General features: G+C 35.0%; 2 protein-coding genes across 4 annotated transcripts in view; both read right to left on the minus strand.

Moving 5' to 3' along the window:
- Window positions 1-5080, minus strand: part of LOC135682882 (rac GTPase-activating protein 1) — a 36412-nt gene extending 31332 nt beyond the window's left edge. The window contains exons 1-4 of one of the 3 annotated variants that reach the window (XM_065197965.2): window positions 4908-5080; window positions 3817-3917; window positions 1687-1727; window positions 1017-1077 (exon numbers count right to left, since the gene is read on the minus strand). In XM_065197965.2, the coding sequence (XP_065054037.1) occupies window positions 1017-1077; window positions 1687-1727; window positions 3817-3917; window positions 4908-5034 (330 nt within the window). In that variant the 5' untranslated portion in view covers window positions 5035-5080. Of the gene's footprint in view, window positions 1-1016; window positions 1078-1686; window positions 1728-3816; window positions 3918-4223; window positions 4395-4907 lie in introns of those variants that run through there. The other 2 variants (XM_065197962.2, XM_065197963.2) reach the window with 2 other exon arrangements.
- A 3604-nt stretch (window positions 5081-8684) lies between these two features.
- On the minus strand, window positions 8685-23585 carry LOC135682745 (zinc finger protein 830). The gene is made up of 11 exons (XM_089113124.1): window positions 23431-23585; window positions 21509-21604; window positions 20741-20779; window positions 20360-20401; window positions 19748-19787; window positions 18882-18950; window positions 15655-15739; window positions 11629-11710; window positions 10785-10862; window positions 9514-9590; window positions 8685-9117 (listed from the first exon to the last, which is right to left on the minus strand). Exons 1-11 carry the CDS (start codon window positions 23506-23508, stop codon window positions 8955-8957), a joined length of 849 nt encoding a protein of 282 aa, XP_088969250.1. The 5' UTR covers window positions 23509-23585; the 3' UTR covers window positions 8685-8954.
- Between the last annotated feature and the right edge of the window lie 1789 nt (window positions 23586-25374).

The raw sequence follows: 25374 nt of genomic DNA on the forward strand, positions 1-25374 counted from the left end.
AAGATGTATTTAGAAAAATTACATTTGTTAAAACATTAAAACTCATCATTTTCTCTTTATGCAGGTTATTGCCCTTTTGTTCATTATTACTATATCAGAATCATTTGTGCAAGCATTTATTTTGAATCTCAAATACCTTGTTTACAAATTGTGGTAAAATCACACATCTAGAAACCAATCCATCAGAAAACAATTGCTAAACATGTATACTGATTGATAAGTTCCTGTGGGCCTTGAGGGTTGGATGGGAAAGATAATCCTCCTTGTAAGTTGCAAAAGAGGGCAGATTTTGTCTCTGTGAACATTTTTGGCTTCTGCATTTAACAAGTAATTATTACTTAAAGGTTTTATAGCATTAAAAAAATTATACAATCTGCAAAGGAGCCTTGCATCAATGAAACAAATCCTTCAAGAAAAAGTAACACTATATTGACAAAAAACAAGTTTTTGTTTCTATATATATTTTTTGGAGTTGAAATAGCTTTCAAATGCTCCTTTCATAGCATTTGTATATATATATATATATATTTTTATTTTTTCCACGTTTTCTATCTACTTTCTTTCTTTTCTTTGCATTCTACATTTATTATATTTATTTACCTAGTTTCATTTTTTTTTGGGACAGACAGCATTTACCGTTTCTTATTCTTGGACTTTTCTGCATGCTATACCATCTGCTATCACACTTGTTCTATTGTTCTTTGATCTATTATATTTATCCATCTTTTCTCACCTCCGGCTGGGCTTAGAAACTATCATTATGTTGTTAAATTAGCTATTATTGTCCTTGCTTGTAAAATGTTTCGTATTCCTTATTTTACGCTCCAGATGTATGTGCTAGTTATTCTGAAGAAGCTTATAGCGAAACGTCAACCAAGTTGTTTTTTTATTGAGTATATATATATATATATATATATCATTGAATACAAGTAAATCATCATGAATGTGTTTACAAACCAAGTGACATTCTATAAAGTTAATCAAAACAGTTAATAACCCATCATAACTATAAATACCAAGTGGTCTTTTTCCTGCTCTATTCTAGTCCTCTTTTGCATTTCATTTTCTAACTGATTTCTGTCAAAACAAAAAACATTACATCAGAGAAGGCATTTCATAAAACACAAAAACAGAATTCAATGTTGAAATTTGACAATGATGGCAAACACAGATGAGGGAAATTATTCCTAATTGATATTGATGATTAAATTCTGAACAATGTTGTAGTAAGCTACAATTTAATCTTTGATTTATTAACATTACTATATATAGATTACAAGGATTTCAATCCAATAATAATTATAATCTATTAAAACTAAATAACAGCAAAGTAAGTTTTGGGACATCATAAATGGAACTTTTTTTCAAGGAAAGATAATATCTCCTCTGAACTTCCATTTACAAAATAAGTTTAGAATGATATACAAACAAAAACAGATGAAAAACAAAAAAATATTGTATATCTATATATATATTTATGTACTCAAAAAATAACAAAACAAACAAGAAAGTATTGCTTTTATTGATTATAATAAAGCCAATACACAATAACCATGAAAATTTTACTAAAGCTTGATAAATAACAAATCTTGAAAATACTTTTTCATTTGAAATGCATTCAAAAAAGCGGATGTATTAACATACATATAAATAGTTGTATTTGCTCATTATAATTTTGCAACATACCTGGCATGCTTTAGATGCACATTAAGAGTATCTTTTTCTGCCTGGAATTGCAATGAATAAACTCAGTTTTAATATTTTAAATAAAAAAGATTGTTATATATAGAGGACCATAATTTCTAGCTTATCAAAAAAATTAACTAGGGTTGAAACAATAAACAATGTCTTTGGTACTTGCATATAACATTAATTGCTGTTTCTCTAGACTATATACCTTCATCTCAACTAGACAATGGACAATTGGAAAGAACTGCAGTCTGCTTTTGCCCTGTTAGAATCTTGCTAGAATTCAAGATTAGATAGTAAAAGCTAATAAAAGTTGCTTTATTCAAACACAGGATGGAATCAGGCATAGCTGTTGAGCTTTTACTAGGGGTGCAGTAAACAGCTCTCCTAGTAGTATTCAGGTGATTTCAAGGAGAGCAAATTTGTATTTTAGAACAATTTAGTAGAGCAATCTGTAGCTCTCCTCTAGTGTTTGAGGACAGCCTGGAGGGGAGCAAGAACTATGGCTCTAGGAGAGCCTAGTGGAATCCACCGACCTTAGGCTGGAAATATCCCAAATTATGTACTGACCTAACAAACTTCCTTAGAGTACTGGCTTAAAGCAAATAAAATATATTGCCTAAACATAAAGCAAATAAAATATATTGGGTTGCCAGCTAGCTTTCTGGACAGCACATGTCTCAAGGCCTGGCTACACGAAAGGATATTCAAGAAGAATTATGATATTATTTTATCATTCTTGCTTGTATTTTGATCAAGAATTTTTCAAAGAAAAATATTATCACCTCATTTTTTCATTGTTAGAATATTTTTGTCAAGAAAGAATAAATTCTCTCTGACCTATTTATACGGTGGACGCCCTGCCATTTCCAATCTGGAAAATATTCATAAGCTTTGGAAACCTTCACAAGAAAGAAATAAGTTGTTGCTCTTAAATGGCACTTTGATTCGTTTTCTATTCGCCTTCCTCACGTTCACTGACCAAACGATTGCCATGTTTACCATGCTATGTGAAAAAGGAACATACAACAACATCTGGAACCTAATAAAAGCTACCCTAGCGAGTTGGGGCTAGATTTTTTTGGCAATTCTTTCCTGCAAGAATATTCTAACAAGGTCTTGAGGACATTTGCTGGGGTCCATATCCACTCGTTGCTCAAATTGCATACCAAAGCACAGAAAAGAGTTTACATTCGTACACATCCGCAATTCTATTGTCTGAATACTCTTCAAGTCAGGAATAAAATCAAACTAGTTTGAATTTATTCACCTCAACAAGAATATTCAAACAATAGGATGATAATGCAAATAAATTATTCTTTGAAAAATTCTTCATCAGAATATAAGGAAGAGTATTCAAAGAATAAATTCTTGTGCATAAAATAGTATTATTCTTGTTGAATGTTCTTTTGTGTAACGAGGTCTATACAGAAAGCTGTTTTTTGGGAAAACTTCAAGGTGGTTTGAGATGAGAGATTGAGTCAAGCCTCTTCCATGCACCTGCATGTCAGTTACGTTTTCCAACCAGACTTGCAGCATATACTGAAATATATTTTGTCTAAATGCCTTTCACTTTATCCAAATTCTTGCTACCCTGACAATGCCATGTGGTATGTTTACTTTTGTGAACCAGTTACTTTTAACTCCCTCTAAATGCTAATGAAGGACTTATCTGCAATGTGTGTAAAAGGACTTATCCATCAGCAGTTCTAAGAATTGAATGGTTGTATGGTTCCCTTTCCTATTACCAGTTTGCCTTGTGGGCCTTATTGGTTATATTACAAAGATTATTTTTCATTCACATCAAGTGTACAGAGTATTGCAGATATAGATGCTTGTACACAATGATTTTAGGTACTTTTTCTGCATGCCAAGTTCCTTTTTTCAATCATATGGCATGGAATTAAAAACTTTTAGACAATAATGCTAATGCAAATTTGGTGTGCAATTTCAGATTTTGGAGTGTTACCTGCAATAACCTGCTGTCTGGATTCTCATCAAAATCCTGTTAAAAATTCACTTAATATACGATTTAAGATTAGAGTCAGATTCCAAAATTAATCGTTACCTGAAGCGAGAAAGAGCAAACATTTTGTTTAAATTTTCTAAAAAACAATTGAAACCCACTCTTAGTTTGGCCATGCTCTGCTTCATGGAGACATTTTCTTGCTCTGCACGGATCCATTTCTGTCTGCATTCTTCTTGGTGTTTAACAAACTTAAGAAATTCTGCAAGGTAAGGAAAACATCTGCTGAGTTCCAAACTAAGATCTAACATCGATAAGCAAAGAATGGCGGGATAATGTTTATACTTATACTTATATACAATTTTCGGTTGTTGTTAATAGATATCATTGGTTTTCGGTTTCAATTGATCTACACTTACACGATCACCAAATTCTCAGCGAAAATCACAGGCACAAGATGATTCAACAATGACTAAGCTCTGGGTGGGTCTTAATGGAAAATTCATATGGGCTAGGCCTATATTCAATTTACAAAGTATTTAGCTGCTCATTTCAATAAATTACGCACCTCCTTCGATCCCTTCAGTTAGGACACTTGAGCATCTTACAAGATCATCGAAATTCCGTATGATCGACTGAGTGGAAGACATGTTGGAAATTATTATTTTCAATAACACAACAGTTTTCCAGAGAACTCCACAGCACGAAGTTGCCAACGGTCGTTTTCGCGCGCTAACGTAATCTCCCAATCACATAATCGAATCGAACGCCCGCGGGATGCACGCGATTTCACGAGGAAGGATTCGTAGAGATAAGTTGCTTAGAAAAGTGCCGTACAAGTATAAAATACAACAAACTATAATGATGTAAATATAAGCATTGGTCATTAAGAACTAATTGAATTATTCTCACTTTAAAATCGTACATTAATAACAACACATGATCTCAATTTCATTCAGATAAACAAGAGGACAGAATATTACCAACAGAGCTGCCCCTCTCGCTAGAGCAAGTACACTGTTGAGGATGTCATTTCTCGGAATGTTTGGAACACAGTTCAATTATTAAATTTTCATTTTCTCTAAACCCGTTCCAGCATATGGGGTAATGACTAAAGCGATATATAAATTCAGCTCCTTTTCAGTCATTATTTATTGTCTATACATATTGTAATTATGCAGTTTCAGTTATTCATTGGTTGGGAATACAGCACATGGCTTTTACAACTGATTCAATACACAATTTAAATTACCTTTTTCAATTCCTTCACTCAGAACCGTCGAAGCATCCGTAAATAAGTTAAATGATGGCATCAACCCTTGGTGTGATTCGTCTGTTTTGCTAGGTTTTCTAAGCCTTTTCTCCGGGATTTTCTTCATTTCGACGACAAAAATTAGCTGTGTTGTTTTCAAATATCCTTCCTCCAAGTAAAATGCAGAGAAATGCATGCCAGTTTCCAATCGAAGCCCCCATTGCCCTTCATACCGAAAAGGATCTTGGATCTCCGTTGGGACACTAGTCCCGATATTCACGCTTGAAGCTGCTAGATTCGTGACTCGATTGATTGCCAACAAAGGTCAGCATTGACTATATCGTTAGGATTCTTTTGTATCAAATTCACAAGAGTTTTTAGCTAAATACTTCTAGGCATGTTATTCAGGATGTTTTATTGAATAAAGCCTGTCCTTGTTGTTTCCTTAAACAAAATTGATGGACTGAGTAGACAGGGACACCAGGACACATTGTGGGGTGAGGGGGCTCTAGACAAATTAGCGAACCTTTATGGTACTTTTCCTACAATTATCCTTGATGCCACAACATTAATATCAATATCACACTTCTGCAAAAAAAGCGAAGGGGCTACAGCCCCCAGCCTCCAAGCTCCAGCCCCCTGGCTCCGGTGTGCCTGGCGGTTATCCTATAAATTATCATCATTGAATGGTAAATGAAAATTTTTCACTTTAGCATTGATTGCAAAATAGGCTGTACTTAGTTCGAGGCACTTAGATAAAAACATGAATTGAGAGGAGTTTGTGATTAAAAGAAGAAACAAATTAACTTTGAAATCAGGTTTGAAATACTTTCGTTTTATACCTGATATGCATCACTGTGATAGTAAGAAAGAGAAATTGGTAACAGTAAAACCAATGGCGCCGGAGCCACAGCAAAGTGCAAAGTGCTCTTTTCAAGAAATTGTTTTCCAAGCAAAATTAATTCATTTAAAAATTTTGAATGCAAGACAAAAGTCAATATTTTCCATTTGGATGAGAACTGGAAATCGATTTGCAAAGCAATTTGACCAACAAAAATAATTTCGTTGATAAATTCTCTTTAACTTTCGTGATCACGCCGAACAAATTCGGCGTAGGAACAGTGTGCACGTATCCCCCTCTTTTCCAAAATTCAGTTTTCCTACCCCTTTGCAGCTCACCGAGTGGCTCTGTTTGCCAACTATATAACCAAAAAGTGCCATTGGATTACTTAGATGCTGTACGAAATGAGCAAAGGGGCGACGTTTTGAGGCGATGATCCAAAATTTATCTTTTCGAACTGCTTTTAGAAACACCAAGAAACAAGCCCACAACAAGGTTTACCGAAAGGTGGTGGCGATGGAAAGTTGGCCATGGGCCTTGAGGTTTAGGGCGCTCTCGAGATTTCCAGTTTGTTAAAGCAATTAATAAGACATAACAAAACTGTGCAACTTTTTAAACGATTGCAAGAAGGTGACTGCAAAAAAAATTCTGAAATGAATTTTTAGGTAATGTAAACGGCATGGTCGCCAATGGTCGCCAAAATTTTTCTTCTCGCTTCACTCACAAAAGGCCTCCTCTTTTAGTTCTACCGCAAGGCCTCCGAAACCTCTCGGTGGCACTACAAACAATTAGGCCAGAAAAAGTCTATATCATCATAGCCAAGCTTTATGTAACAGCCTTTTTAGCAATAATGAAATGATATGATTCCTTCTGCTCTCAAGATCTTTGTCAAGCAGATTGAACCAAATAAGCAACTCAGTTCCAAACGAAATAAGTACAATTACCAGCTTTACAAAAATTAAAGAAAAAATCTCAGAATTTTCATTGTTCAATACTTGTGAACTTTATAAGAAATAGTATGTAACATCAGTTATATTTGATTCAAATCATATTTAGCGTTGATAATCCAAATTAGTTTGCTTTATTTAGCTTGTATATATCTGCAGATTGTACCAACATTAAATAAAGAAAGAAAAACAGTAATTTCAGAGGAACTATGTCCAAAAGTTATATCAAGCCACCAGGTTTATTTTAAGGAATTTTTATCACTGCATATATTCGAAATTTTTGAAGATTTTGGTGTATACTTTTGAAAATTTTCATGACCACACCTATCAAACTAACTGGATTGTGAACAAAACTCAATAGCATTTAGATAATGAACAAATTTCAAAGAGATTTCCTAGATTAAGATCATTGTTACTGTTATGTTGTCGTTTTTAATATTGTAATGCTCTTTTATAAGCACTATGTGTCTACTGGTAGTTGCTGCAATTTTACTTTTTCAATGCCAAATCTCTTTATTTTAGTTTTATTACTGCACAAAATTTGAGTTTTTTCGTTGCACAATTACGATTTATCACTGCGAATATTGGTTTTTACTGCACGTTAAGATAAACCCTGTCAAGTCATGTAAATGGTCATCAGAACAAAATTTTGTTTTAATGTATGGCAAGATTAGATCCAGTCTCTCTTGATGGTTGATGTTGTGGTGAAAGAAATTTCGAGAATAAAGTTTGTCTATAGTCTTCATTCAAACGATCATTATGGGTGCTGCCTTCATTTCCGAGAGTGTATAAGACGCAGCAACGCAAAATTTCCCTAGGGGCTTCGCACCCAGAACACCGACCCTCCCTCCCTTGACAGCACTTTCACCTACAACCAGGCTTTGTCATTGCCTAAATGATGATTTCCGACCTGTTCAAGAAAACAATTAGTAAGAGATAACAAAGTTATGCCTAAAATTTGTACAACGTTTTAAACACTGGCAAAAAATGTCTGCAAAAAATATTCTGGAATGTATTTTAGCTCATCCAAAGGCCCTCATCTTTCCATTTTGACACGGCCTCCAAAACCTCTCGACGACACTGTTCACAGTTAGACCGATAATGATATCATTGTAGCCAGGCTTCCAGAAATAGCCATATTCAACCTTTCTTGAGTCTTTGTTAGAAATTTCTCATAGACACCCAGATTCTTCATTGAAAAATTTTTAACGGAATATCTTTTCTAGTTTGGTTCCTGATCTTAAACATTTCGTAAACAAAGGTTCAAATTTGGTTTATTAACAATCTGTAAGAACTTTTTAAAGAGACATCGTTATAATAATATCCATCGTATTTCTTCCAATTCAGTACACTGTCATAAAGGTAATATACTACAGTTTGATAATTACTGAGCTATCTCTTAGGTTATTGAACAATTATGTAAACAATCTTTTAGGGCATAAAAGAACTTCATAATAGAATGTTGATTGGAAGAACGCTGCTTATGTAGTCTGGTTCGTAGAGATGAACAGCATAAAGAAATTAAAAGATAGGTTCTACACCAGGAAACGTTGACGTGTAGAAAAAATTAAGGGGTCCAGCTGATTACTTTTATCTCCTGAAGTGCTGTTGTGAAGGAGACACTAGAAATCTGTACGTATTCAAAACCATGCAAACATGAGTTTTAGAGAGTCGATTTTTGAAAGGGAGAAATCTGCAGAACTGAAAAACTTTCAAGTTTCTAATTGGCGCTTCTATACATTTTCACGCTATTCTGCCTGGTCCTCCTGTAGCCTAAAAACCGAATAATTGGGAGGCCATTTGAAAAAATAGGTTTTTGGAGAAAGCATGTTAAATGGGGCCTTGCTATGGACATCAACAAGAATATTTTTCCTCCCTCCACCGTGGTCTTCTTTGGTTTTCTATTACACTAGGGCTGATTAAATTCGAAAACAAAGCTAAGGTTCGTAAGATAGGCTTGGAGAGAAAAGAAAAAAACAAAAGGCAATATAAGGGCTAAAAGTATTGAAACACAGCATATCTTTACAAAGTAATATCTTTACAGCATATCTTTACAAGACATAGAAATTATGTCTTGTTGCCATCGCCAATTGAGTTCCGAGTATTAAACGTACAGAAGAATACGAAATAACTTCAATTGGCCGTCAAACTGTTATCAATTCAAAGTCGTTCCAATCATGAAGAGGTTCGGAAAACAGAAAAGCGACCTGTTGGCCAGGCTTTGACTACTACAAACATCTAAGTCACTTTGTAGATATGCTAAGCCTTCTTTGCACGCCAGTTAAGAATATCATCTAGAGCATCATCAGAATCCTCAGAATAATTTTCCTCGTTCTTTTCTTTTTGATTACTTTTAGTCGAAACGACATTTTTCTTTTCTTCCCGCTTTTGCTTTAGCAGCTCGACTCTTGAGACGTATTTTCTGCAAAAGCATGGTATCAGATTGGTAATGGTGTAAGCAAAAAGAAATGAATTTAAACAAACAGTTTTTTCTCAATATATTAAAAATATTACATCAAAAGCATTGTCCCATTTAGGTAGCCCATTTAATCATTGCATATTGTTGTTAGAAAGCACAGTAACTCTTGGAAGCCCCAAACCTTTTCAAGCAGATTGGCCTAGCTTCAATTTGATGTAAGTAGGCCGACCATCGTCTCATCCCAGGGCCTCTGGATCATCAATTGCAGTGCAGAATGAGATATCATTTACAATGAAAAAATACAAGTACAATGTTTCAATTCATCTCTTGCAAGTGACGTTTTACAGCAAGCTGACTGAGAAATAACTACAGCAACAGGTCAAAAGCAAGAGCACTTACTTTAAGGTTGCGTATTCGTCTAAATCTCTTTCTACTTTCAAATCTTCTTCTTCTTCGGCTTGCAGGTTTTCTGAAACCTTGAAAATGAAAAGAGAAGTTAAAACGCTCGGTTTGGTAGAAAAATAATTTGGAAATCAACTTCCAGAAAGCAGGTCCCCTTGCACATAAAAAAGAACATCGAAATCTATTTCATCTGAAAACACTGTACATTCAAGATTTTCTGATCCAAAAGCGATATGGACAAACGTATGCTGCCAGTATCAATAAGCTACTACAATTCAATACCCGCACCATTCCATCAGACCTCCATTAATGGATACATGTATAATCTCGGCCATCAAATGTTTTGGTACACTATTTCTTGGTACACTATTTCTTGGTACACTATTTCTTGGTACACTATTTCTTGGTACACTATTTCTTGGTACACTATTTCTTGGTACACTATTTCTTGGTTCACATTGGTACATAGTTAATGAACATGTTGACCAAAATCACGAACATTTTCTAGCATATCCTCCCCTCTCCCCTCTTCAAACAATACGGTTTCATCCAATGTAAAGAGGTTCATTCCGGGTAAGTGGACTTCTTTCTGTTAGTTATTATATTGGTCTCTTAAGTAACACTATAAACAATGATAGGGTCCGTCGTTGGTCATTCCTACCAGATTCAGTTCACTGTTTTAAAAGAACACTTATTACAACATTCCATAGATACAGTTAAAAGAACACTTAAGCAACTGGGCGTTCTAAGGACTTTTGGCAGGGATTGTAGGCTTAGGGATTGTAGTACGGGTTTAGAATATTAAGAGTACATAAAAAGATTCTCTCTGTGCATGTTAATCAACGTTAACCATCATTTCTCCCATTTTGTACGCTGTTTGTACCAAACTGGGTGGATTACAAGCCTGGCACACGCATATCCCAAAATCCCATCCGACCCCCTACTTTTAATAAAAACCTGTACCTCTTATATTTACAGCATACCTGCATCAGTCTTCCGACATTCTCAATGCCGCCCATAACAAATCAAGCAAACGACAATGAGCTACTGCAATGCTTCGAATCAACAGTGTTGTTAACCAATGCTATGCAGTCTTTCGGGCGTAAATTTACTGAAATGCTGCAGACCATATTGGCAATATTGACGGATACAAATTGAATGATAGCTAATAAGTATAACAGCAGTAATATTTGGGAAAGTTCGAGTTACAAAGGTTCGAATAACACATGTTCACATTTGACAGAGTTTACTATACTTAGCCATCCAACCTTCGTTTCTTCAGCAATCATTTTTTGAAACTGCTCCCATTCTTCTTCCTTCTTATCCACATATTCAACTTTTCTGACCTGCAAATAAAAAAACACTGGTGCTATCTAAATAAGAATCAAGATTTTTCTTAAAAAAGTACGCCCGTCTATATACATATCCATAACTAAATCACCTGTCGATAAAAAGTCTTAGAGCTTCTTTAGATCAGAGAACAACAAGAAAAGCTTTTGAAATAAAATATCTGCAAAAATAGATTGAAGAAATTTACTCCTAGATTTATAACAGAAGGACTACAAAGTATGTGAAATTGCCTCATCTTGTTCCTTGAATTTGCATAAAGAATAAAACCAAGTGATGTAAATGAAGCACCACTACAAATAACTTAATTTCCATGTGTGGACGTGGGAGATTGCATCTCCAAAGAAAAATCCTTGCTGATATTAAGCGGGGTAGGGAGGGGGGGGGCGAGAGATTAGTTTGTTAAATGTTTAATAACGGACACAAAGGCTCTTTATAAAATACCCACTGGAAACAAAGGACGCAGCACCGGGACTATTTCATTAAGAGCGGTGGCCACGTAAAGGGGCAAGACAAGCAAAATGGAAAACAAATAGTAAGGCCTTCTGATGCTAAATAGCGTACTAAGAGAGCTAAAAAGTCTTAATCAAACTGGACAGCACTTTTAACGATGTCACCAGGAAGATTTTTTATACAAACAACCTGGTGGTAGTTTGTTGCGACTGAGAAGTTTAAAACAGGTCATAGGAAGGAAGAATTAAGTTACAAGAAGCTCGAAATTCATCATTCAAAAAAATAGGAAAGAATTTGAGCAAGTTGCAGTACCTTGGCATCTATTTTAGCATCATCAAAAAAACCCTCCGGCAGTTTTTCTGAAATACTCTTTGAAGTCGTTGGTACGGGTGAGCTGTAAAATCAACAGATTATGGATATACTTTCAGGAAAGGAAAATATTTGTGAATTACTACATTGATTTTGCCTTTAAAGACTACAGATAATTGTTTGGAAGCAAGAAATGGGTTGATCATTTTTCAGTTCTTTAGTCTGTCAAATTATCGGGCTTACTGGTGTAGCATGTGCTTCCCGGAACTGATTGTTATTGTATATAATTTAATAATGTCATCGTCTCTATCTGAATCTTTGTACTCTGTTGTTTGTACAGTATGTCTGTTGTTCTGTCTTGATGTGTTGATTAACAAACTGTGATGTTGTATAGAATGATTAGATCAAAATTGTAAAGTTCAGTTGTTGGATTGAATATAACATGAACATATGAGCTTGTCTTGGTCTTCCTCGCTACACTGGTGTTGGAACGGTCAGTGAACCACAACCTTACGTTAACACAAAAGAAAGTTCAATGAACCACACAGGGGCGCAGTGGGAGTTACCTTTTTGGGGGGGCAAAGCTGAAAATTTTCCGATAAAACTATGATTTTTCCGACAAAATTTTTTCTCGATACATTCCTTGAAGATTACCCTTGCTGCATATACTGCAACACTTGATACTACAATATCACGAATGGATCTGGAAATCGTTAACGAATGGATCGTTCGTTATACACCTTCAAGTTCAACAATAGCCTTTCTTCTAACAAAACTTACCAAATATAAATCGCTATAAACAAAACTGCAACTAGTTATAAATTTACACTCTACAAGTCTTCTCGCTATACTAGACAATAAACTGTCAAGTTAGTGTTTATAGCTGTTTATAGCAAAAAGTTTTTTTGGCAAGTTTTAAATCGCATCATAATTACTTTGCATTTATTTATGCTAAACCTTAAATAGATATAACGCGTCCAAAAGAATAGTTTTCTTTTAACTGAATTTATATAAACTGTTACTCAAGCAGCATCTTTCTCAAAAGAGGTGTGGCAGCATACAAATCGATGATGTCACCAAAGTCTATCGACTGTAAAATATCACTTTCGACGTTGATTGTTATCAGAGAGGAAAGGCGGTCTTGTCCCATCGTTGACCGTAGCCGATTTTTTTACAATCCTCAGCTTTGAAAAAGCTCTTTCATAGTTTGTTGAACCTATTGGCAAAGTGACGAGAACCTTGTAAAGAAGGACCAGCTGTGGAAAGGCACTTTGCAGGTTATACTTATCATCAACTGAAGAACTGAATGGAACTGAAAAGTTTTCTCTTTCTCCTGCAGCCGGGAGAGGGTTGCTCTTTTCTCTAACTTTCCAAAATTTACGGTAATTATTGGCGAAAGAGCTGTACTCATCTCTTAATTTTTCGTCATCCAGGCCGTAATTCTTCGCAACCTTTTTTAATTACACTGCACACAACTGCCTTTCAATTGTTTTTTGAAAACATTCAGGGGTGAGCAAGGCAAAATCTGTCAAAATCGCCTTATGAGACGTGAATCTTGTATTCATTGAGCTGATAGCTGTATCTACTATCACGATGATATACGGATTCCCTATTTCCTTCTAATTCATCTATGCAATTTTCCCCTGGCATCTTTTTCTTTCTGCGTATTCGTCGCTCGACAAAATTTTCCTCTTCTAAGTCATGGCGAAAATAATAACTTTTTGCGTCTTCTACAACACCAGCGAATTCATTTCGAAATGAACTGAGTTGAATTTTAACTGTCGGAAATGGGAGTTTATAAAATAACTGAGACCAGAGCGTTAATTTCCTTTACAAATTTCAGCAATGCGATGATTCCGAAAAATACTCTAATGAAAATAAGTAAGAAGGGTTGATCATGCACTATTTTACAACAGGTTTAAAAAAATATGCGACCTTTTAGACAGGATCGATGAAAACCTTACATTTTGTCTAATATTTCAAATTTTCCGACAAACGTTGGATTTTCCGACAATCCGACAAAAATTTTGCCAGGGGGGGCGGCTGCCCCCCCTGCCCCCCCAGCCACTGCGCCCCTGGAACCACAGACCCTTATAGTTAACACAGTCATAGCTGCATTTGGGTAGTTTACTTTTGATCTTGACTCTAACTATTTGAGGTCAAGCAGACTAATTGTAAAAGAGAGATACACAATAACATCTAAGCATTAAACATTAAGAACTTCTGCTTGAGAAAATAGGTTCAAAGCTGATAAATAAGACTTCTTGCAAGTTACAGTCTAGACCCAAATTGAACGTTTTAACTATAAGCTACTTTCTCTGAACAGTAAGGCAGTAGTCACACGAACTTCAAGTCAGAAATAACCTATAGGCAGCGAAACATGCCAGAGAGTGTGGAAAAGGAAATTTTTCAGTTGCACCGCCAACTCACGCTTAACGCGATTATTGGGAAACTGTAATACGCTATCGACTACTGCCTCGTGATTGGATTACGGGAAAAACAGTAATCTTCATAGTTCTAATCATTCGAAAAGTTCTTTTCTCCGATTATATGCTAGCTGCAGATGAGGGACCTTTAACAAAGAAAAAGGCCGGTTTCCACCTGATTCTCTTCGGTCGCGCGACTAAGCGAATGTACATTGGAGCATGCGCAATTGTGACCTCCTCATTCGCTGTGAATACGCAACCATCCGCTGAGTAGTTCAGCTCAGTTAAATTACTGGGCGACTGGTCGCGTTCGCCGTCTCGCTGATTGTGAATCAAGCGAATCAAGTGGAAACCGGCCTCAAAGATACCTTGCGTAATAACAGAAGCTCCTTCGTCGCGAATATGTTATCTAAAACAGCTTTATAATATCCTATCTTCAAGGTCTTAACCGTACTACCCAGGATTGCCCAATCCTAAGTAGCCTCGTGTTAACCTTACAGTCGATCAGTTGTTGAGCCTAAAACACTGCTAATCGAAAAGGAAGAAAAAGTCAGCGGCCCTCTCTAAATGGTAGCAAAATTCGAAAACTGGGTTAATCACCTGTGGTAAGAATTTGATGATATGATACAAAAGATATAAATTATAATATCCGCATGATATTTATGTATAAATACGGATAATAAAAATCTAAGATACAAATATGTACTATTTACGGCATAAAAGAAAATGCCATACGGTTGATGATGAAAAAGCCACCCCAAAGGAACCGTATTCTTTGGTTGTCATTTCGCGAGGACATCAATTACAGTTTCAGTGACGCCATGTCAAAACATGAAGATTTCCGCTATGGCTTTTTGATATCGATTAAAATACAATGAAATTTTATCTGATTGTTACTGTAGAGGAACAGGTACTTTACAAATATATCAAGAAAATATGGATATCATAGGTTTATCGTTTACGACAAGGATAATCCAACGAAGGATAAATGAAATTTTAAGTGATTTAAGGCTAACATGAAATTTTTTTAAATGAAATCACACGCCGGCTTATTACACTTCCTATTCTGAATAAATCAGTGGTTGATTTAAGGGGTTACCTACTCAACTGAAAGAGACTACTCAATTTGCCGGAATACCGGATTAACGGCGAATATCTATATATATCGGCGTATTATCTTAAAGAGGAGAAGAAAACAGTCATCGCATGAAGAGTCGCAAAGCAGAAGCGCTTAAATAGATACCTTTGTGAAATTTACATTAAAACGCATAGCATTTCAAATTCAAAATAATGATTAAGGTGGTTAGAATGGGTCCCTTCGAAGGAGCAGGATCAAAGGAGAGCATGGCAATATACAGTTTTAAAGTGTCTTCCTAAAGACTTTTGCTAGAAGCGTTAATATGCAAATATAAATAAAGATCCTGATGAAAATACCCACTCATCACCCTGTATATCTCACGGTCGCTAGCTGAAGTTACAGGCTGAAGACTAAATGTAAATCAAACTATTTCTAGAAGAAGACTTTTACGAGTTTATGATAATGCAGGTAGCATGTAACATTCTTTGGACTGAGTCAGTAGGCAAGTCATATAAAGATCCTTACCTTTCATCGTTGTCGGGCTTTTCAGGATGTTCCTCAATTTCCTTCTTTGAAGTCATTTCTTTTGATGTGTCTTTGTCAAAGAAATCTGAAGAATGCGAAAAAATGATCTTCATAACGGTGCTATAAATGCTAATATTGAAATAGCTAGAGATGGCAAAGCTTCATACAATTTTTGGTATCCTGAGCAGAATGGAAATTTTGAGCCATATTCAATTTTAAAAATTACCGTTTCACTTATTTTTAAACATCAGACTTGTATTGAATATATTATAAATTCACAATTAAACGATTCACTTTTACAGGCATCATATAACTGGCTTATCTGCATTACTGACAATGTTTAGAACTCCATCTGTTCGGGGTGGTTTGCTTCGATGAAAGAAGGTATAATAGGTGCAACGGGTAGAAATGTTCATGAGTTTAATCATAATGAATTTAGTTTGATTGGAGTCAAAGTTGAGTTGATGTATCATGTCAAAGAGAGTGGTATATGAGGTTCCAAGAATTCCAAGGGCACTCACGGAAAGGTTAACAAAGATAACGCTGCTGTAGGCAGGAATCAGTTCCTTGATAAGATCACTGTTATTATAAAATTGCCAATATTGTAATGATTGTTCTTATCGAGGACCACTGATGTTCTTATTAGTGAATCCCACAGAGCAAGTTTTCAAAGCGTTCTGACAGATCAGATAGAAGTGTGATCAGACAGACTTTAATAACGATATAAGACGCAAATCCAGGGAATGATGACTTATTAAATGCTCGACTTAGACGCCTAAAGCAGTTTTGAGAATAGTCTGGTATACATAAATCCAATTTCCGGGTAAAAAAACAAACGTAGAATATTAGAGTTGACAAATCCGCAAAGAAATGACTGTCCCATTTCTTAAATAAAAACCTGCCAACTTCTAATTTTCAAAAACCATCATATTTTTGAGCCACAGTGGAATACAGTGGGACGAGGATTGAACTGATATACCTAAAACTTCCTGATCTGCTTAAAACTGTACTTAAACCGGAACCTAATTTCTAGCTACCCTAGAAAATGTATAAGTGTTCTTAACTAATATTAAACTTCATAAGAGGCTGTTAGAAGCTTATTACTTCCCCTAATCAACGCAGGATTCAACCAATAAGAGCAGAGCTAATTACTTTGTGGTCTTTTTATAAAAATGAGCTTTTAAACGGAGAATGAAATGATATTGTAATTAGAAGCTTTTTAATGTGAGATTAGACTAACCCTTCTCAGTGAAATTATTAGCAAAAATGAATGTCGAAACGATTACAAATCAAGCAATAACAACTTTTTTTGTCATGAATGAAAAACCATTGTGTGCAAAATGTTATTCAGATGCAAGAAGGAAGAGGTCTGAGAATTGACTTTCCGCAATAAAACTTTCCAATGAGAAGGAAGAAAGATGATATGACAAAGTCAACAAAGAAACGAGGTAATGCAATAGACTCGTTTCTCATGGGTGATGTGCCTTAAATAATGTCTATGAATGATGTCTAGCTACTCAAGATATAAAAAATGATTTTCAAAAGCACCAGTAAAATAATTGAAATTCGCATGGCAAATAGCACATAAAGAAACAATTCATGTATGCAACAGATGCAATGATGTGAGAAAGAGCACCGAATAATAGTCTAAAGCGTACCCAAAACCTATTCAATTGTATCAGGCAACTGATCAGAGAAACGATCGTAATTGGGTTTCAGTATACCCATAAGCTTGATACCAGTCAAATGTGTGAAAAGGGCAGACCCTTTGATATATCGTAACAATTGTATGATGCATTTGTCACACAAATAAAGGAGAGGAACACTAGAAAAGGGAACTGAAAGCAAACAGATTGATAGGGAAGACAAACTTATCAATCAAAGTGCCTTTACAAACCTCAAATGAGGGAGACTGTAATACATGTTGAAAAATTGAATGATAAATCCAATATTCAAAGAATAATCCCCATGAAGCATCTTTATTAGTTTAAGATTACCTCTCTGTTTGTAAACTAACCAAAAAATTATTAAAAGAAGATTCAACTGCAAGATAATGGCATTGACTTCAACAACTTGGGAGGCCATTCTAATTAAGAACATTAATTAGTGAAACCCTCACTCACAAAAGACAACTAAGCGGAACACTTATGGCAATATAGATTTCCTCCCAGAAATCTTTCAATAAGTAAGAACAAAGATTGCAAATTTGTCTCAATTTCTTCAAGACATAGCAAAGAGTTTGGAGTATCCTTAAACATTACCTAAATAAGAGTCCTGTGGAAATCCTTAACAGTGTTATTGAAAACCCAAATGATCCTTTTAAACATCCATGTTTTTTTAATGAAAAATGTTTGATCTGAGACCAGGCATTAATAGACAGCATGTACCCTTTACTGTTTCATTAAATAATTGGATGAAGCTGTTGAGGGGTTTGGCTGACTCAACAGCATTCAATGATTCACTTCAATAAAGCTACTGGAAAAGTAGATACTGCATACACACTATGTTTCCAAAAAGGAGACTAGAGCTGGAAAAATATGCTGGATTCATTAGTCCTGAAACAGGAAAGGGTTTCTTTAAAGCAACCATTTAACAATGAGCTCAAACAAAACTTTGCTATCTCTACTGAATTAATGCATTTTTGCATAAAACATGACCCAGACATGACCTAGATTTGGAGATAGTGTATTCATGCTTTGTCGGTAGCCTCTTGAAATGCTAAAGGACCCCCCTAAAACGGTGTTTTTATCGTTTTAAGCAAGCTATATCTTCAAAAATACTACTTTTTAGTGGTAAATAATGCCAAAAATGACTCATTTGGATGGAAAAATACTTGGGAACCAAATTTCAAATTGATATCTTTTAGCACTGTTGAGTTATTGAATGTCAAAGTTGGCAAAATTGTGCTCAAAGCCTAAAATGTTAAATTTTGGCTGATTTTGACAAGATTTTAAAGCTCAATAACTTTAGAACTGTTTGAGCAATGAAACTGAAATTTTCAGCATTTCATTTTTTACAGGTATGGTCCATATGATAGAAGTTTAAACAGAATCTGAGATAGTGCCCATAGGCAATTCCAGAAAATTTTGTGATTTGACATGGAATGACCCCATAATGAATTAACAACTTCAACTACAATAACAAATTGATAATCTTTAATGTTGATATTGAGTATAAAAGTCATTCGTACAAAAGTTAAAACTCTTTCAGTTGGGGCTAGAACTCACCAGCAGGAAGTGCACTTTTTACAGAGTGCTTTGATCCTTTAAATTCAGCAGTTGGGGCTTTTGGTATCTCTGAAATACAGAAGTGCATTGACAAAACTTTTACCAAACAAATGATTAAGGGAAGTTTGCAAAAACTTTTAAACATCATTCAGCTTAAGAAAAAAGATATTGGTATTCATCTTTCTAAAATGTGTTAGGAATAATTGTGTGTTTTCTAGCCATATCTTGCAAGCAAATCTCAACATTCAGTGTCACCAATGGCAGATTTAGCCCTCATTAAAACATCTATAAAACATATAAAGATACATATGTCCTGAAAAGAGATATAGTCACAAGGCAAAGGCTGAAAAATGGAGAAATATTTCCACAAGAGTACTGCCTGATTGTATGGAACCACACTCTTGGCCAGGACTGAACTCCAGTTTGCTGCTTCAAAAACAAACGCTCATTCCACTGAGCCAAACGACCCAATGAAATAAGCGAAGAATTTTCAAAGGGAACACTAAATCAGGCACAGCAGAGCGTTGAGAAAAGTGGGTGGTTTAAAAAAGAGGGGGCTAAAACCGTATAAAAAGAGGCTTTACTGGTAGTTTGGTATTTAATATTTAGCATTTCATGCAAAAAGTGGGGGGCTAGAGCCCCCCAGTCCCCCTGCTTTGCAGTGCCTGTGTAGATCTGGCTGTAGGCAAGGCAGTTGTCTTTTCTGTTTCATCAGATACATTTTTACATACACAAATAATCAGAAGGCAAAGGCTGACAGGATGAGAATTCTTTCCACAAGCGTGCTGCCCAATGGTATCAAACCATTCTTATATATATATAGTAAATATTTATTATCTTGGAACAAAAAAATTGTCAACACATACCTTCATTTTTTGGTTCCTTATATGATGCTGAATGATTCACCTGACATGAGGGAAAAAAATGTCTTGAAACATAACAATTTTTGGTGAAGTTCCACTTTAAACATTTGCCATTAAACATAACTAAGAATAGCGAAGAAAGTAGAGCCATGAAGCTCTACTTGCACCAAATGTTTTATTTCAAATTTTAAAAAAATATGTCTTACATGATTAGTTACAGACATAAACATGCTGTCCAGTTTAGTATTTGATCTGGCATTCACATTTACATACGCCAGCTCAGAGCCCGTGTCACAGGGGGGGTATGGCCCTCTTCACTTTTCTTGCTAATAGGTGTTAAATCTCCCTTTTAAGTATCAAATAGATAGCCCCCCTTTTTGCCCCCCCCCCACTTTAGAATCGTTGGTGTGGGCCCTGCAGCTCTATCAATGACTTTTTCAATTGAAACTAAATTTGCACAGAGCATAATTTCCACATAACACAAAGAGCATAATTTGTCGAAACACTATGAATCAATTACTCTTTGAAAGGGGCATTTTTTACAAAAACTTGTTTTTGCTAATTTTTACCATAAATTATAAATGAATGTTTCATTTGGCAATAGAATGCACTTACTACATCCTTTTTAATCTTCTTTGGTGGAGGTGCATAGCTCTCCTGAAAGAAAATAATCAAAAGCATGCAGAAATCAACTTTATTCCAAGTATGCAGACATAAAATGCTGAAATAAGCACATATCATATCATACAAACAAGAATATAATCACTAACTTGCATTTAGCAAAAAACTTTCGTTTAAACTTTATACAATCTTATTCTACACTCCAAATGACATACTGCTCTTCCTATATGGCATTGAACACTAAATAACATACTAATAGAGACTGGACACTAAATAACATGTCATGGGTCACTTTAAATACTTTAAAATACAGATAAATATCTAAAAAGTCATGTATCTAATAAAACAAATAGAGGTGTTATGTAAATAACAAACCTTCATCTGGGAAGATTTCACTTTCAAGGCAGTGACAGCCTAAAAAAGGTTATCATTTATTTAAAAAGCATTTATTAAAAATTATAAAAAACTTTGGTTTTATAACAACATTATAACAACAATTTTGTAAAAGAATTAAATACTTTTACAGTTAACATGGTAGACTAAGACTTCCAAACCATACAGTAGATGTATCTTTCAGTGTGTGGAAAATAACAGAATCTGAATTCAAGGCTTACAAGCTTCTGAAGAAATGAAACAGGCTAGTGCAATAACAAGGTTGTTTATAACCAGAATATCAAAAATATACACTGGAAATTACGTTAAAAATCTTTTCCTCTCATTAAATGTCTCATTAAATGTCTCATTAAATGTCTCATTAAATATCTCATTAAATATCTCATTAAGTGTATCATGTTGTTAATTTTCGACTTGATACACTTAATTGGAATCATGTTGTTATTGGGTTGAGAAAGTCTTTCAATATTAAGTGCAGTTGGACGCTGGGTTTTCTGTCCTATTTGGACAAGCTGCAAGTGGGAACAAATTAGGCAATAAGCAGACAATTTCAATGTCCGTCAACAAAATAATGTGATGTTCAATTAGGGGTAGTTTGTGCTTTGAGTTTGAATTTACAAATTTTCCAACATAGTGTACCAAAAATCAGATGGCCTGATATCACACAATGAAGCAAATTTTCATAGTTTAAGTTACAAACTGAATCAAAATATGGCCAAAATTATTCTTCAAGCTCCTAATGTCTCTTACCTCCTTATGTTTCTTGCTCAAAAGGTGTGGCTGCCACAGTAAATCATTTTTCAATGGCAGATTACAAACAACACAGGTAACCTGTCCCAAATTGTTATATGTAGAAGTTGTTAAGCGCAACAATAAGGTATAGTAAGCAATCAAAGTTTGAATGTCTATGCAAATGTCCATTTGAATGTCTAGATGAATGTCACACGATAAATAGCAGAATGCCTGTTAAACATCACCTGTGCACAGAGCTGTGGGCTTTTCAATATTGGCTGCCCAAAATAACATTTAAAGGCATTGAATCATGATAAAATGGATTGGGTATACCCTAAGTGCCAAAATCCACAGAGTCATGGCTTTCATGACTGCAATGCTATTGGTTGACCTGGACCATGACTGCAATGCTATTAGACATTGCACTTTTTGAAATGATGCTAAACAACCTTTTCTTTGAAATTTTGAAATGCTGAAATGATTTTGAAATGAGTTGGGATTTTAGTATTCATAAAACAACTTCATAGAACCATCTGATTGTCACAAGTTGAAAAAGTTACTGTCTATAACTAAATTAGAGAACATGTACCACTTTTGCTATGTGCATTTTGTGAGCAGATTGAATTTCTCTAGATGATATTCTCCTCCTGATTTGAAAAGCTCTGGAATGCAAATGTATTGAATGAAATATGAGGCACAGCTTTCCAGGGTTGCTCAGTGAAATCTCAAAGCCTTGTGGGGTTGGAAGAAAGGGGGTTCAGAGTACTCCCCAAGGAAAATTTTTAAGGGCCACACTCTATAGATTATTGCAGAATGGCCCTGGAGTCATCTCATATGTCAGTATTTTGATTTAATTTTTTGAAATGAGCTATGCTTGTCCTAAAGCCATTGATGCCCAGAATTAAAATCTACTGATAAGCATATTTCAATCATCTGAGAAACTACAGTCTTAGGTCTCAACTTATTCTCAACTTCCTAAGCAAGGGATGGTAAGAAGAGGCCTTTCTGTTACTAACAAGGGGCAAAAAAAGGTTTGAATCAAAGGAAGTAAGATTATTTGGGAAACTACAGTATCTGACTTGTGCTCAATCATGGTTATAGGGTCAATAATTTACTCTGTAGAGATCATTCTATGGACTGAATTATGTTGAAATCAACTGACTGAATAAACTTTTGGGGGGGAGTTACATTTCAATCCCACACCCCCACCTAGAAGTTTGGCTAGATGCAAGGGATGGGGTCGAAATATTTGAAAATTAATCATACAAAATATATGATTGACTCCATGCTGAATTATAATCTGTGGAATGCTTGAAAAGTCTTTTGCAGGAAATAATTGCTATGCACACATTGCCAGACAAATTGACAAATACTTTGCCCACTAGAAGCTTCCTGCACACATTGGATCAAAACTGAACAGTGTGCACACATTGCACACTTTGTCAGCACTCTTGCGCACATGCACATATTTATATTTGCTCTTGCACATACAAGATCTTGTCGAGAACTGCCACACTCTGCAGATTGGCTATAGAGAAGGCCTATTTACCATGACTTGATGCCTTTAACATTATCAAAACTTCAAATTCAAAATACAAAGTGTATATGATTATGGGCATACGGCCTAAGATTTTCAAAGTGGACTTGTCCTGGCAAGAAGAAGTATCCAGTTTGGTTTTTGTGTAAATAAAAAACAACATATGAAACAACATTTTCATTCATACATATATATATATATGTTAACTTTGAATTTTAATATTTTAAAGAAATATGGTACAAAAATCATAATTATTGATGACTGATGATGGCAAAATTGATGATGCTGTTCAAATAAAGGTCGTCGTGATTAAAATTCGTCACATGTACCCATGTTTATTTTACGTTTTGTACTTGTCATTATAAGTTTAGAGCAGCTTGTCTTCCTAGAGGCATTGAAAAGGATATTTTGCCAAAGGGTGATCAATCCTTCGTTTACTTTGCTGCTCTCGCAACTTGCGAAACCCCTGCTTGGCATCCATTTCAATTTCTATTTCAAACTGTCCTTGTCGCCGCCATATTGTGTATAGGACATCATTAGTTTGTACCCCTGTGTCACAGAATAGAAATGACATTTCTATGTGTTGAGATAAGAATTGGAGCAGGCAATAGGTTATTGGAACATATTTTCCTTTTTGCTTTTAGGCACCCTGCCACACAAAATTCCTTTATTTTGATAAACTGTTTCAGAAAGTTCAATTTTCAGAGTGTTTTTGGATTGACAATATCCACTGCTAATTACAAAATTTGCCTTGTATCTACACTCTTTTTAAAAGAACCAGAAAATTTTTGCTGAGGCTCATTCTGAATTTTGTTTTTACTTCAATATTGTTTTTTCTACATTTGCACACAAAAATTGCTTCCCCGACCACTAAATAACAGTTTCGCATGACTTTTTAATGCACGATGGCTTGGCCGATAAAATCTTTTCTGTCTTGTTAAGATAAAATAATATTTTCAAAATCACCGTGCTCGTCTTCTACTTAGGTTAGGCATACACTATTTCTTATCTAAGGTTAGGCATAGTCTAACATCTTTTTGATATTTTTGCAGATCATGACCCAGTGTTCTTATTAAGTGTGTTCTTGTAGAAAAAGTGAAGTTGAAAGTTCTTTGGCCTGTTTGACTTAACTAACATAATTCTATATAGCTACTATAATTTTCAAAAAAGGAGACAAAGGTGAAAATTCATGGTGTTCATCTGTCAACTGCAGGCTAGCATAATTAAAGTCATACCTAAACGATATATTGACTCATCAATCGAGAAAATAAAAGCAATTTTTACTTGACTCTTTGGAAAGCTTCTTCAAAGGACGAGCACTGCTTATGAATTAAGCATAGATGATTTTGAACCACATTACACAAATATCTAAATTGGAAAAATTTATAATTAATCTACTTTTTTAAACGATAAATTAATTATCTTTCTCGTGTCTTTTCGGTTTCATCTTTTTAAAAACATAAAATTTTTGGAGTTCGAAATTTCAGATAAAAAGCTATAGTTTAGGATGTGAGGTTTGAAAAAATATTATTTTGTGTTATAAGAACCAGTAGCGGGAGACCAGTAGCAACAACTGCAATAACCAGGGGACGGATTTAAGCAACAATGATTTGGGGGGGTGTTAGACAATAATTTTGGTACCACACCCTTCAGGTCATTGGTAAATGATGGAAACGCCCATTTTTGAAATTTGGTTTTAACTGTGGCGTAGCCAGATTTGGAAGATTGGTAGGCCGAAGAGGAAGATATTTCTGCTAATCACACCCCTAAGAATTTGAGAAAACACCAATTTTGTAATTGTGTTTGAAAAAGCCATGACATTTTTAATTTCCCTTTATTCAGCGTCATAGGTGGCTGACCATATTGTACAACTGTCTATTTCCTTCACAATTCCGCTAACGTTTAAATCCTGAATTGTGTAAGGCGAGGAAGCACTAAGTGTAAAAAGTTACTTTCCAAAGTTGTTATCAAATATCCAAAAATAGTAAACAGTATTCAAAAGTTTTAAACCAAGTCCGTTTTCCTTGAAGCAAAATCAAAGAGAAGCATTTCAGAATCCAGTTTTTTTAAAGATTGGACTGCTTTAGCATTTTAGTTTCTATTTATCAGGAATGTCTCAAAAACGTGAAGACTTTTCTATACAAACCCCAAAACGAGGGGAAATTACTGAACACTGAGGCTCTCTTGCGAGCAGAAATTTTTTGCGACGATGCCCCTAAGATCAGCTTAAAATACATTTGAGAATATCCCCCCCCCCCCGCTACGCTACTGATAAAAAGATAAATTCTAATAAAAAAAGTAAAGTAAAATAATGGCCTTACTTTTCTACTATTGTGTACCAAAAAAG

Source organism: Rhopilema esculentum, chromosome 16 (assembly GCF_057945365.1).
Source record: "Rhopilema esculentum isolate cy_ngs chromosome 16, ASM5794536v1, whole genome shotgun sequence".
Classification (NCBI taxonomy): domain Eukaryota; kingdom Metazoa; phylum Cnidaria; class Scyphozoa; order Rhizostomeae; family Rhizostomatidae; genus Rhopilema; species Rhopilema esculentum.

Coding starts and splice junctions, on each gene's coding strand:
- LOC135682745 (XM_089113124.1), bottom strand. CDS start 23,508: ATGGATGCCAAGCAGGGGTTTCGCAAGTTGCGAGAGCAGCAAAGTAAA. Junction 19,788..20,359: donor AGAAGATTAAAAAGGATGTA/GTAAGTGCATTC, acceptor CCCTCATGTCAG/GTGAATCATTCAGCATCATA. Junction 10,863..11,628: donor ATGCTAAAATAGATGCCAAG/GTACTGCAACTT, acceptor TTTTATTTGCAG/GTCAGAAAAGTTGAATATGT.